General features: G+C 38.4%; 1 protein-coding gene across 3 annotated transcripts in view; it reads right to left on the bottom strand.

Annotated features, from left to right (window-relative positions):
* LRP1B (LDL receptor related protein 1B) overlaps positions 1-19,017 on the bottom strand; it is a 2,173,551-nt gene that overhangs the window by 375,898 nt on the left and 1,778,636 nt on the right. For all 3 annotated transcript variants that reach the window (XM_027561670.1, XM_027561656.1, XM_027561663.1), the window contains one exon: positions 14,598-14,802. In XM_027561670.1, coding sequence (XP_027417471.1) covers positions 14,598-14,802 — 205 coding nt within the window. The remainder of the gene's footprint in view (positions 1-14,597; positions 14,803-19,017) is intronic.

Raw genomic sequence — 19,017 nt, 5'->3', positions numbered from 1 at the left:
TGGAAAAGTCACTCATCAAAGCACAAATCAGGAAAATATTAAAACATCTAGTGTGAACTTGTAAAAACCTGTTTTTCACTTCATAATACTCTCCCATGAAATAGCTATATTTTATGTCATTATTTTTAGTAGATGTATACAATTCTATTGTGTTATTTTTTATTTTTGTATTTCTATTTAACCACTTACCATTCTTAAACATTATAAAGTAATCTTATTTAAATATTAAAAAGTTGTTGAGATTGTAATTTGAGTAACTATTAATATTTAGAGATACTTGAAACATATTAAAGATAGTACTGGGTGTAATAACCTGCATATTGAAAGGTGTCTCTTGAATTCAAAGACACATCAGGCAATAAACATCTGAGTTTTTAGAATCCCTACAGGATTCAATAGTCAGTGGACTTGTTTGTAATATACTTGATTGCATGCTTATTATATACTAATAGCAGATGACAGATATAGTCATTTCCTTATATTCCATTGGCTCATCTGTTAGAATTCAACTCCACAGAATGCTTTCACTAATAAACACACACTCTCCTTCTTGACTATGGCTCATTTAGCTGTTGATAGGCCCAGCACCCCATGTGTTTGAGACATTAGAGTTGAAAGGTCGCTTGCTGTCAGGAGATTTCTCTTCATGTCTCATTTAAAACAATTTGCCATCTTAGTGGTGCAGGATGGGGGCAGTCACAATCCATGTAAATTGAGGGATGGCTTCAAATGCATTACCAGTTTTGAAAATCATACCACCCAAGGCAATGCAGCTCCAAAGTGTTTGAGTATCCAGTACAACACCCCTAATATGAGTCTGCCTTCACAGCTGTCACATTCATGGTGGTTCTTCACTAGCGAAAAGATCTTGATCACTTCCTCATTTTTTCTCTGACTTTTGCAAATTTAAATATTGAAATATGTCCTATTTTTATTATGAATTACTTTAGATTTATTTATATTTACTTATACTTAGATATTAATTTGGGCTTCTCTGGTAGCTCAGCTAGTAAAGAATCCACCTGCAATGCAGGAAACAACAGTTTGATTTCTGAGTCTGGAAGATCCACTGGAGAAGGAATAGGCTACCCACTCCAGTATTCTTGGGTTTCTCTGGTGGCTCAGACTGTAAAAATCCGCCTGCAATGTGGGAGACCTGGGTTCGATCCCTGGGTTAGGAAGATCCCCTGGAGGAGGGCATGGCAACCCACTCCAGTATTCTTGCCTGGAGAAACCAGTGGACAGAGGAGCCTGGCTGGCTATAGTCCATGGGGCTGCAAAGAGTCAGACACAATTGAGTGACTAAGCACAGCATGGATCTTAATTTGGCTTTTAAAAAGTTATCTACCTATATATATTACAAAATTTCACTTCATAATAGATAGGAATGGGAATGCTATAGAACATTTGTTTTCAACAGGAAAAAAAAAAGGCAGCGCGGGGGTAAGCACCACATTGGGGGACTTCCCTGGCTGTCCTGTGGTTAAGACTCTGAATTTCCACTGCAGTTCCATTCCTGGCCCCCTGGTCAGGGAACTAAGATATCTCATGACACACAGCTCAGCCAAAAAATTTTAAAAATGAAAAAAATTAAATTAAAGGACATTGACTCTAATAAAGAGTTCGGAACTATGACTGGCATTCAGTATTGGACAGAAGAATGTTAGACACCAATGTAGTCTTTTGGGGCATCAGTTTCCTAATCTGTGGAATAATACTGGATTATTCCAGCTAATGGTGGAAAATTTTCCAGTTTACTGAAATTTTTAGTAACTGTTTATCCTGACATTGATTTTTAAGTCAACATTCAAATTGTTAAATTAAAATGTTTTACATTTTAAAATATTGAAATTGCAATGCCTTTTCTTTGGTGATAGTATGGCTTTGACTTAGCTAAATAATTTAAACTTAGCATGTTGTCAAAAAACTCACTTTTCTGGGCATCAAAACCTACTGCCTAAGTTTCACAGTTCAGCATAAAACTATATTATCAAAACAAGTGGATAGGATAGGCATTTATAGACTGGGTAGAAGATATAGATAAATAATAGATTCATTAGATAGATAATAGGTAGACATATTTATTTCTTGATTCATTTATGGTATGAAATAACTGATTCTATAAGGAGAAATAAAGAATTTGGTGCCATAAAAATAGGACATCAAATATTCTTGTGCTTGATCTTACTTTTAATTGACTAATTAAAAACAAACAAATAAACAAAAACCTGCTTTCCCTGTGTCAGAAGGAAAAACTTCTTTTCCTTTCCAGTCAAAAAAGTTCATTTTCAAAGTGTGTTTATCTAGAAGATAGATTATCCTGCATTCTTTTCATTCTAAGGATAGGTCTTAGGACTTAGTATTTCTGCCTGGGAATATACTCTAAACAAACAAACAAACAAAAACTCTGGACAAACTTTCTAAAAGAATGTCAAAAGTAAGAAACATCAGCAATTGCAATTTCTAGGAACATAAACAACATCTCTTCTGGAAGGGTTTGTGTCACTCAGGTACAGCTGCCTTCCAAGAAATGATTAACACTTACAGGGTAACACCAGGGAGAAAGGTTATAATCAAGCTGTCTTAGCCCCTGTCAACATTAGTTATTGTTTTATCTACTGGAGCAGCAGATATAGAATAGAAATAAAAGTGAAATAGAATGAAATTATGATATGTTTTCCCCCTAATAACAGCAGCATTCAATTGTGTATTGCTAAATAGAGAATGCTCCCCTCAACAAAATTTGCAGGTAGGACCACCATACATGTTAACATGCTTTTAAAATTCAAAGAAAATAGCCAATCATTATATTTTTATCAATATAGGTCACATTTAAACTGTGTGTACTTGTATTTTCTTATGACCTCACTCCAAAATAAAACAGGAAATTAAAATCTAACTCTATTTTGAATTTGTATAGCTAAATGAATTTGTTTAGCTAAATATTATCACATAAATAAAACAAAAAAGTAAAAAGTACTTTTAAAAACACAGTTTTTCCAATTTTTCTTTTGATGTTTGAGGATCTCTCTCCTTAATCTACTGATTAGTAGTGAGATCTATATATTCCTACAATAAATTCAGTTCAGTTCAGTTTAGTTCAGTAACTCAGTCATGTCCGACTCTTTGCGACCCCATAAATCACAGCACTCCAGGCCTCCCGTTCATCACCAACTCCCGGAGTTCACTCAAACTCATGTCCATCAAGTCGGTGATGCCATCCAGCCATCTCATTCTCTGTTGTCCCCTTCTCCTCCAGTCCCCAATCCCTCCGAACATCAGAGTCTTTTCCAATCAGTCAACTCTTCGCATGAGGTGGCCAAAGTACTGGAGTTTCAGCTTTAGCATCACTCCTTCCATGAACACCCAGGACTGATCTCCTTTAGGACAGACTGGTTGGAGCTCCTTGCAGTCCAAGGGACTCTCAAGAGTCTTCTCCACCATCACATTTCAAAAGCATCAATTCTTCGGCACTCAGCTTTCTTCACAGTCCAACTCTCACATCCTCACATGACCACTGGAAAAACCATAGCCTTGACTAGACGGACCTTTGTTGGCAAAGTAATGTCTCTGCTTTTGAATATGCTATCTAGGTTAGTCATAACGTTCCTTCCAAGGAGTAAGCATCTTTTAATTTTATGGCTGCAATCACCATCTGCAGTGATTTTGGAGCACAGAAAAATAAAGTCTGACATTGTTTGCACTGTTTCCCCATCTATTTGCCATGAAGTGATGAGACCAGATGCCATGATCTTAGTTTTCTGAATGTTGAGCTTTAAGCCAACTTTTTCACTCTCCTCTTTCACTTTCATCAAGAGGCTTTTTAGTTCCTCTTCACTTTCTGCCATAAAGGTAGTGTCATCTGCATATCTGAGGTTATTGATATTTCTTGCGGCAATCTTGCTTCCAGCTTGTGTTTCCTCCAGTCCAGCGTTTCTCATGATGTATTCTTTATGTAAGTTAAATAAGCAGGGTGACAACATACAGCTTTGATGTACTCCTTTTCCTATTTGGAACCAGTCTGTTGTTCCATGTCCAGTTCTAACTGTTGCTTCCTGACCTGCATATAGGTTTCTCAAGAGGCAGGTCAGGTGATCTGGTATTCCCATCTTTCGAAGAATTTTCCACAGTTTACTGTGATCCACACAGTCAAAGGCTTTGGCACAGTCAATAAAGCAGAAATAGATGTTTTTCTGGAAATCTCTTGCTTTTTTGATGATCCAACTGATGTTGGCAATTAGATCTATGCTTCCTCTGCCTTTTCTATTTTTTTTAAATTTTACTTTATTTTTAAACTTTACATAATTGTATTAGTTTTGCCAAATATCAAAATGAATCCGCCACAGGTATACATGTGTTCCCCATCCTGAACCCTCCTGAACCTGCCTTTTCTAAAACCAGCTTGAACATCTAGAAGTTCACGGTTCACGTAATGCTGAAAACTTGCTTGGAGAATTTTGAGCATTACTTTACTAGCTTGTGAGATGAGTGCAATTGTGCGGTAGTTTGAGTATTCTTTGGCATTGCCTGTCTTTGTTATTGGAATGAAAACTGACCTTTTCCAGTCCTGTGGCCACTGCTGCATTTTCCAAATTTGCTGGCATATTGAGTGCAGCACTTTCACAGCATCATCTTTCAGGATTTGAAATAGCTCAACTGTTCCATCACCTCCACTAGCTTTGTTCCTAGTGATGCTTATTAAGGCCCGCTTGATTTCACATTCCAGGATGTCTGGCTCTAGGTGAGTGATCACACCATCATGATTATCTGGGTCACGAAGCTCTTTTTTGTACAGTTCTTCTGTGTATTCTTGCCACCTCTTCTTAATATCTTCTGCTTTGGTGAGGTCCATATCATTTCTGTCCTTTATCGAGCCAATCTTTGCATGAAATGTTCCCTTGGTATCTCTAATTTTCTTGAAGAGATCTCTAGTCTTTCCCATTCTGTTTTTTTTTTTTTTTTTTTCTCTATTTCTTTGCATTAATCGCTGAGGAAGGCTTTCTTATCTCTCCTTGGTATTCTTTGGAACTCTGCATTCAGATGCTTATATCTTTCCTTTTCTCCTTTGCTTTTCACTTCTCTTCTTTTCACAGCTATTTTTAAGGCCTCCTCAGACAGCCATTTGCTTTTCTGCATTTCTTTTTCTTGAGGATGGTCTTGATCCCTGTCTCCTGTACAATGTCACCAACCTCTGTCCATAGTTCATCAGGCAGTCTATCTATCAGATCTAGTTCCTTAAATCTTTTTCTCACTTCCACTGTATAATCTTAAGGGATTTGATTTAGGTCATACCTGAATGTTCTAATGGTTTTCCCCACTTTCTTCAATTTAAGTCTGAATTTGGCAATAAGGAGTTCATGATCTGAGCCACAGTCAGCTCCTGGTCTTGTTTTTGCTGCCTGTATATAGCTTCTCCATCTTTGGCTGCAAAGAATATAATCAATCTGATTTCAGTGTTGACCATCTGGTGATGTCCATGTGTAGAGTCTTGTGTTGTTGGAAAAGGGTGTTTGCTATAACCAGTGCGTTTTTTTGGCAAAAATCTATTAGCCTCTGCCATGCTTCATTCCATACTCCAAGGCTAAATTTGCCTGTTACTCCAGGTGTTTCTTGACTTCCTACTTTTGCATTCCAGTCCCCTATAATGAAAAGGACATCTTTTTTGGGTGTTAGTTCTAAAAGGTCTTGTAGGTCTTCATAGAACCATTCAACTTCAGCTTCTTCAGTGTTACTGGTTGTGGCATAGGCTTGTATTACCATGATATTGAATGGTTTGCTTTGGAAACGAACAGAGATCATTCTGTCATTTTTGAGATTGCATCCAAGCACTGCATTTTGGACTCTTTTGTTGACCATTGTGGCTATTCCATTTCTTCTAAGGGATTCCTGCCCACAGTGGTAGATATAATGGTCATCTGAGTTAAATTTACCCATATCAGTTCATTTTAGTTCACTGAGTCCTAGAATGTCGACGTTCACTCTTGCCATCTCCTGTTTGACCGCTTTCAATTTGCCTTGATTCATGGACCTGACATTCCAGGTTCCTATGCAATATTGCTCTTTACAGCATTGGACCTTGCTTCTATCACCAGTCACATCCACAACTGGGTATTGTTTTTGCTTTGGCTCCATCCCTTCATTCTTTCTGGAGTTATTTCTCCACTGATCTCCAGTAGCATATTGGGCACCTACTGACCTGGGTAATTCCCCTTTCAGTATCCTATCATTTTGTCTTTTCATACTGTTCATAATAAATTAAGTGACTGTAAATAGCTTATCAGTATTTTTTCGAATACCTACAAACTCTTGGATTGGATTCTCTGGTGGCTCAGAAGGTAAGGAATCTTCCTGCAACAGGGGAGACCTGGGTTCGATCCCTGGGTTGGAAAGATGCCCTGGAGAAGGAAATGGCAACCCACTCCAGTATTCTTGGCTGGAAAATCTCATGAATGGAGGAGCCTGGTAGGCTACACAATCCAGGGGGTCGCAAAGAGTCAGAGAGGACTGAGCGACTTTACTACAAACACTTAAGCCCATGGCACACCATGTTAAAAAAAAAAAAAAAAAAATCCTGGATAAGAGTAAAGCTACACAGAGTGTTCCGTTCTAAAGAATGTAGAAGAGCATTTAAAGGTTTTAAGTTGTAATGTAGGAATTAAGCCTATCAGACTATGTTTAAACCATAGCTTTTGGAGAAGGAAATGGCAACCCACTCCAGTATTCTTATCTGGAGATTCCCATGGATGGAGGAGCCTGATGGGCTACAATCCATGGGGTCGCAAAGAGTTGGACACGACTGAGCAGCTTCACTCACTCACAGTTGATTCAAGAGAAGACAGGCTCTTTAAATATATTGTGGGACAGCAATGGCACTGTACTGAGTTTGTAGACTCAAAATGCCCAGATATACAGTCATCTTTCCAAACTTTATCAATTAACTTAATAGATTGCTTGCTTCCTTTTCATTAAAAAAGATGTACTCTCAAATATTTCAGGTTGTAATGTGCAGGTTTATTCCGCTCTGTCAACTCCCCTGGGGATATTTGATCTCTGTTTCAGTAACTGCTCTCCACTCACTTTTGTGTTATTCAGAGCTAGGAAATACACAACTATGGGAGGAAATGTTTCTTTCTGAAATGATTGTTTCTCTGGTCACTTCTTTATATTACATTGTCTCAGCACAATTTGACTTCATAAATTGAACAATGTTTTATATCTCTTCTTACGTTTCTTGGCATAGTCTTTCATAGGCTATTTTAACCTCCTATATTTTCTACTTCCTAAACATCACACTTTTGACTCTATGATTTTACATTATCACACATTTTTGCAATGCCTTCTATAATGCATTCTAATATGTAAAAACGAAATCCGTTATGTTGGTTGCATGTGTGCATTCTAAGATGCTTCAGTCGTATCCAACTCTGTGCAACCTGATGGACTGTAGCCTACCAGGCTCCTCTGCCCATGGATTTCCCAGGCAAGAATACTGGAGTGAGTGTCATGTCCTCCTCCAGGGGATCTTCCTGACACAGGGATCGATGGAAGCCAAGTCTCTTATGCCTTCTTTTGGTAGGTGGGTCCTTTACCACCAGCGCCACCTGGGAAGCCCCATTATGCTAGTTATCTGATCCATTTAAAATATATATAGTGTGTGTATATTGTTACTGTTGAATTACTAACTCATGTCTGACTGCTTCTGCAATGCCATGGACTGTAGGCCACCAAGCTCCTCTGTCCATGGGATTTTCCAGGCAAGAACACTGGAGTGGGTTTCCATTTCCTTCTCCAGGGGATCCTCCTGACTCAGGGATTGAACCCAGGTCTCCTGGCAGGGATTGAACCCAGGTCTCCTGGCAGATTCTTTATCACTGACCCATCAGGGAATATACATATATATATATATATATATACACACACACACACACACACACACACAATTGAATCGATATATATATATATAATCAATTACAATAGTATTGTTGCCTGAGGGAAGTGATATAGGAACGAAGAACAGACACAGTAGGAAAAACACACAAACATGCACAGAAGTGCCTGGCACAGAGAGATGTACTGAACTGAAAATTAGAATGAGTGAACTAGTCACATGTACATTTTTCAAATAAGGAACTCTTAGCTTCTGTGAGGATTTAAAAAGAAATCTGTGACCAAAAAATACTCTTTGATTTCTAAGACTTCAACTAAAATGGACAGGTACAAATCAAATTAATAATTGATATTGTTCACACTTTTGTACATACAATTAATAATATAAAACTGAGAAGTGAATGGATAGGGTATTAGACAAACTGGTCTACTTGTTCAACAATTATCAGATGAAAGAAGAATTTTTAAAGCTTCCAGAACTTCTAAAATATTATAGCATATCTGTAGAATTTTATTTCAGAATAAGTTGTAATTTTTTCTTCCTTAGGAAATATCCCTTTTTAACATCTTGAAACATAAGGCAAGTTACATATTTATACTTTTCTAAAGACAGTAGGAGATGACCCAGATCCTCAGTTATACTCTCAGTCTCAAAATTCTATAGTTATATTTGTAATAAATTACATAAACAGCTGAGTGGTCACAAAGATAGGCAAAAGTGTAGTAAGTATTCAGAGATTTAGGTCAATTTAGAAATGAAATTCAGGAACAAATAACAAAACTCTAGTTGTAAAATCATGATTTAAATATAAGAAGCAGTGGATATCACAAGGATGGATTAGTGGTAAATTCAACGTAACCATGATGAACACTGGTGATAGAATCTGGATAACCAGTAAAATAGTGAGATGCATGTAAGAAGGTAATAAACTTTGAAATAGTTTTTTCCTCCAATTTTCAAGCCCAACCAACTATAATAAAGTTAGTTAATATATCTATCACCTCACATAGTTAAAATTTTTTTTGTTGTTGTTGTTGGTAAAAGCTTTAAAATATACTCTCAGCAACTTCAATGGCAAGCTACTCCAGTATTCTTGCCTTGAGAATCCACTAGATGAAGGAGCCTGGTGGGCTACAATCCATGCTGTTGCAAAGAGTCAGACATGACTAAGCGAGTTCACTTTCTTTTTCTTCTTTTCTTAGCAACTTATATAATACAAATAAATATACAGTACATTATTTTTTACTACAGTCAGCCATAAACTATTCTGGTTTGGATAGAGATGAGAAATGGAAAGTTGGAATCATAACTATGCATATGCATATTTTTTAATGGCCAAAAAATTCTTTAAATTAGATTAGAACTATTGGATTGCTGGACCACCTAGTGTAGCTATAATTGCCACACATAATAAGAGACTGAGGAGGGGAAAAGAAAACCAGGTATATAAAAAATAAGTGAAAGGAGACTAAAAGTTATGATGAGGTGTTATAGAAGTATTTTCTGTATTGGGCCATAATAGAAAATTATACCATATTCAGGATAATAATTTACCTATCTTTTCAAAAGCATTAACCCACTAAGTTCATTTAGGATTTCTTTGATGTATTCTGAGACAAACTTTTATATTATATTCTCATAATAACCCTGAGAATTAGGAAGAAAATTTATATATCAGAAAAAAAAAAGAAAAAGAAAATTTATAAAGACTAAGTAATATGCCTAAAGGCACACAACCTTTAGTTGGAAAAGTCAGACCAAGGATTTAAGCATAGAATTCTTCAATTTTTTTTTCAGAATTATTGCCTTCTGGCATCACCAACTGCCGGGAGCCGGCATATTGCATATTGAGTGCAGCACTTTCCACAGCATCATCTTTCAGGATCTGGAATAGCTCAACTAGAATTCTATCACTGCCAGGAGCCAGTGTGAGGCACTCCGTCCGTGGCAAAGGTCATGAGGAAGAAGGCTCGGCATACGCAAAGGTGGGATCGAGCCTCAGGAGTCCCCCTGGAAATTCTCGAGCATCTATCCCCAAATCCAGAGTCTGACTACTTTCTGCTTTGTGCTTTCACCTACACCTCTGACTTTACGGGGGGCTGTCCCCCACTACCTCTCTCTGAAAAAAGAGTTAGCTTACAGCTCCAGTTAATAATTCCTGGGTGTGACAGTGTTTCAACCTACAAACTCCTTTGGCAATCCTCTAGCCTGCCTGAATAGGTTTTTCCGGCCACATGTGATTGTTCAGAGCCTCCCAACTGTGAGAGGCAGGAGATGTTCTAAACTGTCTAAACACAGATTCTTTTGAGTAGTTAAAAGATTGATTAGAAATTGTATTGGTGAAGGGTTTTTCACTTATTGGGCCAACGTTTGCTGCTAAGTCTCCATACCCCTTACCTACTGTGTCCTTGGCAGTGTATTGATTGATATAATGGGTGTATAGAAATGTAAGTAGTAGCCTCAATGTTTGTAACCTTGGGCCCTTGAGTTAATTCTTTTCTTGATTGAGCCCACCTCACCTTTGCCCTATAGGAATGCAGCTTTGTCCAATGCTTTTGGAGGCTGGTGCCTGACTTTAGAATAATCACGTTTAGAGAAAAATAAGTTTCTTAAAATGTTAACAGGCCTCCGGGCCAGAAGATGATGCAAATCACCGAAACTTTTGCATATGATAAGTTTGCAGGAAGAAAGCCTGGCTTACTGCATGACTCTACCCCTTCCCCCATTATCCTCTATGCATAACTTAAGGTATAAAAACTACTTTGGAAAATAAAGTGCGGGCCTTGTTCACCGAAACTTGGTCTCCCCATGTCGCTCTCTCTCTCACTCTGGCTAAGTCTCCATCTGGAGCGCGGAACCCACCATGCTTACTAATTATGCCTGGGCTTCTAAGATCCGATCGGGGAGGCCTCAGTGTCTCTTCTCCTTCGGGAGAACGCAAGGACGCCTGCGGCCTACGTAAGTGGTGCAAACTTCTTGTCTTGAAGTTTTATTGGGCTCCCGCGTAAACCAAGCTACTCAGCCTCTTTTCTCCACTGAATTTCCTCACTGAGCTATCCTCATTCTATTACTCTTTATATCTTTGATAAATATTTAGATAAATAGATCGCCTATGCCGTCTCTCCTTCGAATACCCTGGATCAGCCGGGGCTGGAGCCCGGCAACCAACACTATGGACATGAGTTTGAGCAAACTGCAGGGGTTGGTGAAGGAAGCCTGGCATGCTGCAGTTCATGGGGTTGCAAAAAGTTGGACATGACAGAGTGACTGAACTGAACTGATTGCCTTTAGCACAAACTGAACTCATCAGGTTTTAGCTGATAATTTCAGTGTTCCTTAAGCATTCAACTTTCCTATGTCTCTGCTACTCTAACGAAGTCCCTATACTAGAACTTAATGCACTTCTTTCTTCAAGAGACTTACACACCTATACATGCACATACACACACATCTATTTGTATACTCATAGGCAATATATGTATGTTATATGTGAAGTGAAGTAAAGTGAAGTCTGTCAGTCGTGTCTGACTCTTTGAACCCCATGAACTGTAGCCTACCAGGATCCTCTGTCCGTGGGATTTTCCAGGCAAGAGTACTGGAGTGGGTTGCCATTTCCTTCTCCAGGGGATCTTCCCGACCCAGGGATCAAACCCCAGGTCTTCTGCATTGTAGGCAGACACTTTACTGTCTGGGCCACCAGGGAAGTTATTATATGTACATATACATAAATTTATCTAGTTGTCCTCAGACAAATGTTTATATTTGTCTATATAATGCATATATATTTAATATATATGTATATGATATAGATCTATACGTATTATATAATATAAAGGACAGAAATGGTATGGACCTAACAGTAGAAGAAGATATTAAGAAGAGATGGCAAGAATACACAGAAGAACTGTACAAAAAAGAGCTTCACTACCCAGATAATCACGATGGTGTAATCACTCACCTAGAGCCAGACATCCTGGAATGTGAAGTCAAGTGGGCCTTAGAAAGCATCACTACGAACAAAGCTAGTGGAGGTGATAGAATTCCAGTTGAGCTATTCCAAATCCTGAAAGATGATGCTGTGAAAGAACTGCACTCAATATGCCAGCAAATTTGGAAAACTCAGCAGTGGACACAGGACTGGAAAAGGTCAGTTTTCATTCCAATCCCAAAGAATGGCAATGCCAAAGAATGCTCAAACTACTGCACAGTTGCACTCATCTCACATGCTAGTGAAGTAATGTTCAAAATTCTCCAAGCCAGGCTTCAGCAATATGTGAACCGTGAACTTCCTGATGTTCAAGCTGGTTTTAGAAAAGGCAGAGGAGCCAGAGATCAAATTGCCAACATCCGCTGGATCATACAAAAAGCAAGAGAGTTCCAGAAAAACATCTATTTTTGCTTTATTGACTATGCCAAAGCCTTTGACTGTGTGGATCACAATAAACTGTGAAAAATTCTGAAGGAGATAGGAATACCAGACCACCTGATCTGCCTCTTGAGAAATCTGTATGCAGGTCAGGAAGCAACAGTTAGAACTGGACATGGAACAACAGACTGGTTCCAAATAGGAAAAGGAGTTAGTCAAGGCTGTATATTGTACCCTGTTTATTTAACTTATATGCAGAATACATCATGAGAAATGCTGGACTGGAAGAAACACAAGCTGGAATCAATATTGCTGGGAGAAATATCAAAAACCTCAGGTATGCAGATGACACCACCCTTATGGCAGAAAGTGAAGAGGAACTAAAAAGCCTCTTGATGAAAGTGAAAGTGGAGAGTGAAAAAGTTGGCTTAAAGCTCAACCTTCAGAAAATGAAGATCATGGCATCTGGTCCCATCACTTCATGGGAAATAGATGGGGAAACAGTATCAGACTTTATTTTTCTGGGCTCCAAAATCACTGCAGATGGTGACTGCAGCCATGAAATTAAAAGGTGCTTACTCCTTGGAAGGAAAGTTATGACCAACCTAGATAGCATATTGAAAAGCAGAGACATTACTTTGCCAACAAAGGTTTGTCTAGTCTAGGCTATGGTTTTTCCAGGGGTCATGTATGGATGTGAGAGTTGGACTGTGAAGAAGGCTGAGCACCAAAGAATTGATGCTTTTGAACTGTGGTGTTGGAGAAGATTCTTGAGAATCCCTTGGACTGCAAGGAGATCCAACCAGTCCATTCTTAAGGAGATCAGCCCTGGGATTTCTTTGGAAGGACTGATGCTAAAGCTGAAACTCCAGTACTTTGGCCACCTCATGCGAAGAGTTGACTCGTTGGAAAAGACTCTGATGCTGGGAGGGATTGGGGGCAGGAGGAGAAGTCACACATTACTGAGTGACTGATCTGAATATATAGATATATATGTACAGATATATTTTCAATTGAATTAAACAGCATACTTAATGGTACAGATTAGGTGTTAGCAAATATGGCCTGTTGTTTGGTTGCCTGTTTTTATAAATAAAGTTTTATTGAAATACTGTCCCAGCTCAGTTCAGTTCAGTTCAGTCACTCAGTCGTGTCTGACTCTTCGTGACCCCATGAATCACAGCACGCCAGGACTCCCTGTCCATCACCAACTCCCAGAGTTCACTCAGACTCACGTCCATTGAGTCAGTGATGCCATCCAGCCATCTCATCCTCTGTCGTCTCCTTCTCCTCCTGCCCCCAATCCCTCCCAGCCTCAGAGTCTTTTCCAATGAGTCAACTCTTCACGTGAGGTGGCCAAAGTACTGGAGTTTCAGCTTTAGCATCATTCCTTCCAAAGAAATCCCAGGGCTGATCTCCTTCAGAATGGACTGGTTGGATCTCCTTGCAGTCCAAGGGACTCTCAAGAGTCTTCTCCAACACCACAGTTCAAAAGCATCAATTCCTCACAGCTATTCATTACATATTCACTATAAGGCACTGTAGTTGTGATAAGAGACAATATGGTCCATGAAGCTCCAAATATTTACTATCCGGCCCTTCAAGAAAAAGCAAAGAGCCTCAGGATCATTGTCATTCAAGCATGCACTGGTGCATGGTGCAGAGATGCTGTGGTAGATTCCTCCAGGTACACCCAGATCTACCCTTCTGAACTCATTTTTTCAGTTGCCAAGGGCTACTGTCTTCATAACATAAGGTAATGGCGCTGAACTTTCACCATCCTACACGCTCTAAATATCTTCTGTAAATGTTCTCCAGTGGCAGCATAAAGATTCTCCCATTAATATTTACTTGGATTTCAGAAAAATGTGACTGAGAATGAGCCTGACAATGAAGAGAATTCCATTCTTCTCTCTTCAAAGCTTCTGAGGTTGGTTTGAGGGCCCAAATACAGAAGATAATTTCATTATTTTGCAATGTTCTTTTATCCTAGGACAACTAATCAATTTCATTTCATAATTAAAAAATTATAAATAACAATGAAGTTTATACAAATCACTCTAACAATACCAGTTCAATTAATAACTATAAGAAAATCAGTTATTATTTCTCCAGAAGAAATTTTACTATTTGGACTGTCTCTGTGGTAGTGAATGCACTTAAAATTTTCAAAATATTATCAGCAGTTTCACTTTTCACTGAATAGATTATCCAATTTGGTTGGTTCGAATAATTAGCCATTTTAAAACCTCTTAACATGCATACTTTAGCAAGTATAAAGCACATATATTTCAAATGTATCATTTTTCAAATCTATAATCAGGAAATTCTAAGTTTACTTACATGTCTCTGGGATCCATCATATTCACATCTTTCAATTTTTCCTAGGCTGCCGTCTGAGAAATACAGCTTCTCTGCACGGTGATCAATGGTGAGTCCATTTGGAGTGAGTATGTCTGTACTGACCACCACTTGAGCATTTTTCCCAGTAAGAGTTGATCTCATGATACTTGGATGCTGTTCATTCCAGTTGGTCCAAAACATTAAACTAATTAAAATGAAAATTGTGATAATAGGTTAAATTTTTTATCAGTCATTAACAATATTAGAAGAAACATGGCAATGTCAAACTATTTAAAATAAAGCAAAATTGTCTCATAGTTTCTGACCCTTGAGGAAGTCTAATAATAAGGAGAGATATGTATATTATATTTGCATATTTTTCCAGTTTCTTAAATGACCTGGAAACTATTTTTGAAAAATAATTATCTCTCAAATAGCAATTTAATTCAATTGAATCAGTTTGATACACAGTAAAGATTTATTTGAATCAAAGAAAAATAGTTATCTTAAATTTCCTATGAACTGCAAATATACTCTGATTTATTATTATCATGTTTCAGGAAATCCTGTGTTATAATTTTGAATATCATTCTTAACCCAGCAATATTTCTCTTCTTCAGTTGGTAAAAGTAAAAATCGCTCTCTCTTTCTGGATTTTCTTTTTTTAATATTTGTATACTGGCTGGGCTGGGTCTTCGTTGCTGCACAGCCTTTTTCTCTAGTTGTGGTGAGTAGGGGCTACTCTTTAGTTGCATTGCATGGGCTTCTTACTTTGGTGGCTTGTCTGGTCATGGACACTGGCTTTAGAGAACCTGGGCCTCTGGGGTTCAGCACTTAGGTTCAATAGTTGTGGCTCAGGCTCTGAAGCACTGGCTCAGTAGTTGTGGCACACAGGCTTGGTTGCTTTATAGAAATCCAAGACCAGGGATTGAACCTGTGTCTCCTGCACTGGAAGGTAGATTTTCTTTACCACTGAGCCACCAGGGTAGTCCTAGGTTTTGTTTTTTTTTTAATTCTGGATTCCTCTCTGTATATGTTTTAGAAAGACACAATTAGTAAACTCCTGTATTTCTTTAATGGCTTTTTTCTCCCTCCTCTGTCAGGGTGATTTTTCTGTATATTATAATGCTGTTACTAGAATTACAGGGGTTACTCTCAATCCTTAAAGGTAAGATTTGTTACTTACAGTCTTAACAGAATATTTTAAATCAGTATTTGTCAAACTATTCTCTGAGGAAGGCCAAGGATTCTGTTGGCACTTAAAGGTTACCGGAAGAGCAGAGCGGCTGTAGGGTGCTAGTCTCCAAGGCCTATTTTATTTCATCAGCTCTTCTTTCTCTCCCTTTAAGACTATACCTAAGAGTTTATTTGAAGATCAGTTTTTGAACTGAAGGAAGGCAGGCAAGAATGGAAGGCATCAGGAAGAGAAGGAAAGAGAGAGGAAAGAAGGAAGGAAGGGAGGAAGGAAGGAAGGGAGGGTGGGGGAGAAGCCAGGAAGAAAAGGAGGAAGGGAGAAAAGAAGATGGGAAAGAGAGAGACAGGCAGGCCACTTTACATTTTTAGAAAGTATGTTTAATAAATATTTACAAAGAGAAGCTATTTGAAAATATTTCATATTTATAACAAGATAGCATGTATCATCCCTATGTATATCCTGTAAAGACAAGGTAATAGCCAAACTAATTATTCAACATTTAATTTTGGGTATTATTGGACAATACACAACTTTACAAAAAGAAAAACTTTTCTTCTTTCTTGGTTTTCTGAATGTTGAGTTTTAAGCCAACTTTTTCACTCTCCTCTTTCACTTTCATCAAGAGGCTTTTTAGTTCTTCTTCACTTTCTGCCATAAGGATGGTGTCATTTGCATATCTGAGGTTACTGATATTTCTCCCAGCAATCTTGATTCCAGCTAGTGCTTCATTCAGCCTAGCATTTCTCATGATGTACTCTGCATATAACTTAAATCAGCAGGGTGACAATATACAGGCTTGATGTACTCCTTTCCCTATTTGGAACCAACCTGTTGTTCCATGCCAGTTCTAACTGTTGCTTCTTGACTTGCATACAGATGTCTCAGGAGGCAGGTCAGGTTATCTGGTATTCCCATCTCTTTAAAAATTTCCCATAATTTGTTATGATCCACACAGTCAAAAGCTTTGGCATAGTCAATAAAGCAGAAGTAGATGCTTTTCTGGAATTCTCTTGCTTTTTTGATAATTCAACAGATGTTGGTAATTTGATCTCTGGTTCCTCTGCTGTTTCTAAATTCAGCTTGAACATCTGGAAATTCATGGTTCATGTATTGTTGAAGCCTGGCATGGAGAATTTTGAGCATTACTTTACAATGTGAGATGAGTGCAAGTGTGCAATAGTTTGAGCATTTTTTGGCATTTCGATTCTTTATCATTGGGATGAAAGCTGACCTTCTCTAGGCCTGTGGCCACTGCCAAGTTCTCCAAATTTGCTAGCATGTTGAATGCAGCACTTTCACAGCATCATCTTTTAGGATTTGAAATAGCTCAACTGGAATTCCATCACCTCCACTAGCTTTCTTCGTAGTGATGCTTCCTAAGGCCCACCTGACTTAACATTCCAGCATGTCCAGCTCTAGGTGAGTGATCACACCATTGTGATTATCTGGGTCATGAAGATCTTTTTTTGTATAGTTCTTCTGTGTATTTTTGCAAGCTCTTCTTAATATCTTCTGCTTCTCTTAGGTCCATACCATTTCTGTCCTTTACTGTGCCGATCATGCATGAAATGTTCCCTTGGTATCTCTAATTTTCTTGAAGAGATCTCTAGTCTTTCCCATTCTGTTGTTTTCCTCTATTTCTTTACATTGATCACAGAAGGAGGCTTTCTTATCTATCCTTGCTATTCTTTGGAACTCTGCATTCAAATGAGTATGTTTTGTTTTTTCTCCTTTTATTTTCACTTCTCTTATTTTCACAGCTATTTGTAAGGCCTCCTCAGACAACCATTTTGCCTTTTTGCATTTCTTCTTCTTGGGATGGTATTGACCCCTGCCTTCTGTACAATGTCAGGGACCTCCATCGACAGCTGTTCAGGGACTCTGTCTATCAGATCTAATCCCTTGAATCTATTTGTCACTTCCACTGTATAATGGTAAGGGATTTGATTTAGGTCATACCTGAACGGTCTAGTGGTTTTCACTACTTTCTTGAATTTAAGTCTGAATTTGGCAAAAAGCGATCATGATTTGAGCCATAGTCAGCTCCCGGTCTTATTTTTGCTGACTGTATATAGCTTCTGCATCTTTGGCTGCAACAAATATAATCAATCTGATTTCTGTATTGACTATCTGGTAATGATCCTATGTAGAGTCTTCTCTTGTGTTGTTGGAAGAGGGTATTTGCTATGACCAATATGTTTTCTTGGCAAAACTCTATTAGCCTTTCCCCTGCTTCATTCTTTACCCCAAGGCCAAATTTGCCTGTTACTCCGGGTAATACTTGACTTTCTACTTTTTGCATTCTGGTCCTCTATAATGAACAAGACATCTTTTTGGCTGTTAGTTCTAGAAGGTCTTGTAGGTCTTCATAGAACCATTCAACTTCAGCTTCTTCAGCATTAGTGGTCAGGTCATAGACTTGGATTACTGTGATATTGAATGGTTTGCCTTGGAAACAAACAGAGATTATTTTGTCATTTTTGAGATTGCATCAAAGTAGTGCATTTTGGATGTTTTTGTTGAATATAATCGTTACTCCATTTCTTCTAAGGGATTCTTGCCCACAGTAGTAGCTATAATGATCATCTGAGTTAAATTCACTATTCCAGTCCATTTTAGTTCGCTGATTCCTTAGTTCAGAAAACTAAGATCATGATATCTTGTCCCATCACTTCATGGCAAATCAGTGGGGAAAAAGTTGAAACAGTGACAGACTTTATTTTAGGGGGCTCCAAAATCACCGCAGATGGTGACTGAAGCCATGAAATTAAAAGACCCTTACTTCTTGGAAGAAAAGCTATGATCAACCTAGATAGCATGTTAATAAGCAGAGACATTACTTTGCCAACAAAGGTCCATCTAGTCAAGGCTATGGTTTTTCCAGTGGTCATGTATGGATGTGAGAGTTGGACTTTAAAGAAAGCTGAGTGCCTAAAAATTTATGCTTTTGAACTGTGGTGTTGGAGAAAACTCTTGAGAGTCCCTTGGACTGCAGGCGATCCAACCATTCCATCCTAAAGGAAATCAGTCCTGAATATTCATGGGAAGGACTGGTGCTGAAGCTGAAACTTCAATACTTTGGTCATCTGATATGAAGAACTGACTCATTAGAAAAGACCCTGATGCTGGGAAAGATTGAAGGCAGGAGGAGAAGGGGACGACAGAGGATGAAATGGTTGGATGGTATCACCGACTCAATGGGCATGTGTTTGAGTAAACTCCAGG

Source organism: Bos indicus x Bos taurus, chromosome 2 (assembly GCF_003369695.1).
Source record: "Bos indicus x Bos taurus breed Angus x Brahman F1 hybrid chromosome 2, Bos_hybrid_MaternalHap_v2.0, whole genome shotgun sequence".
Classification (NCBI taxonomy): domain Eukaryota; kingdom Metazoa; phylum Chordata; class Mammalia; order Artiodactyla; family Bovidae; genus Bos; species Bos indicus x Bos taurus.
This window is presented reverse-complemented; position numbering and strand designations above follow the sequence as displayed.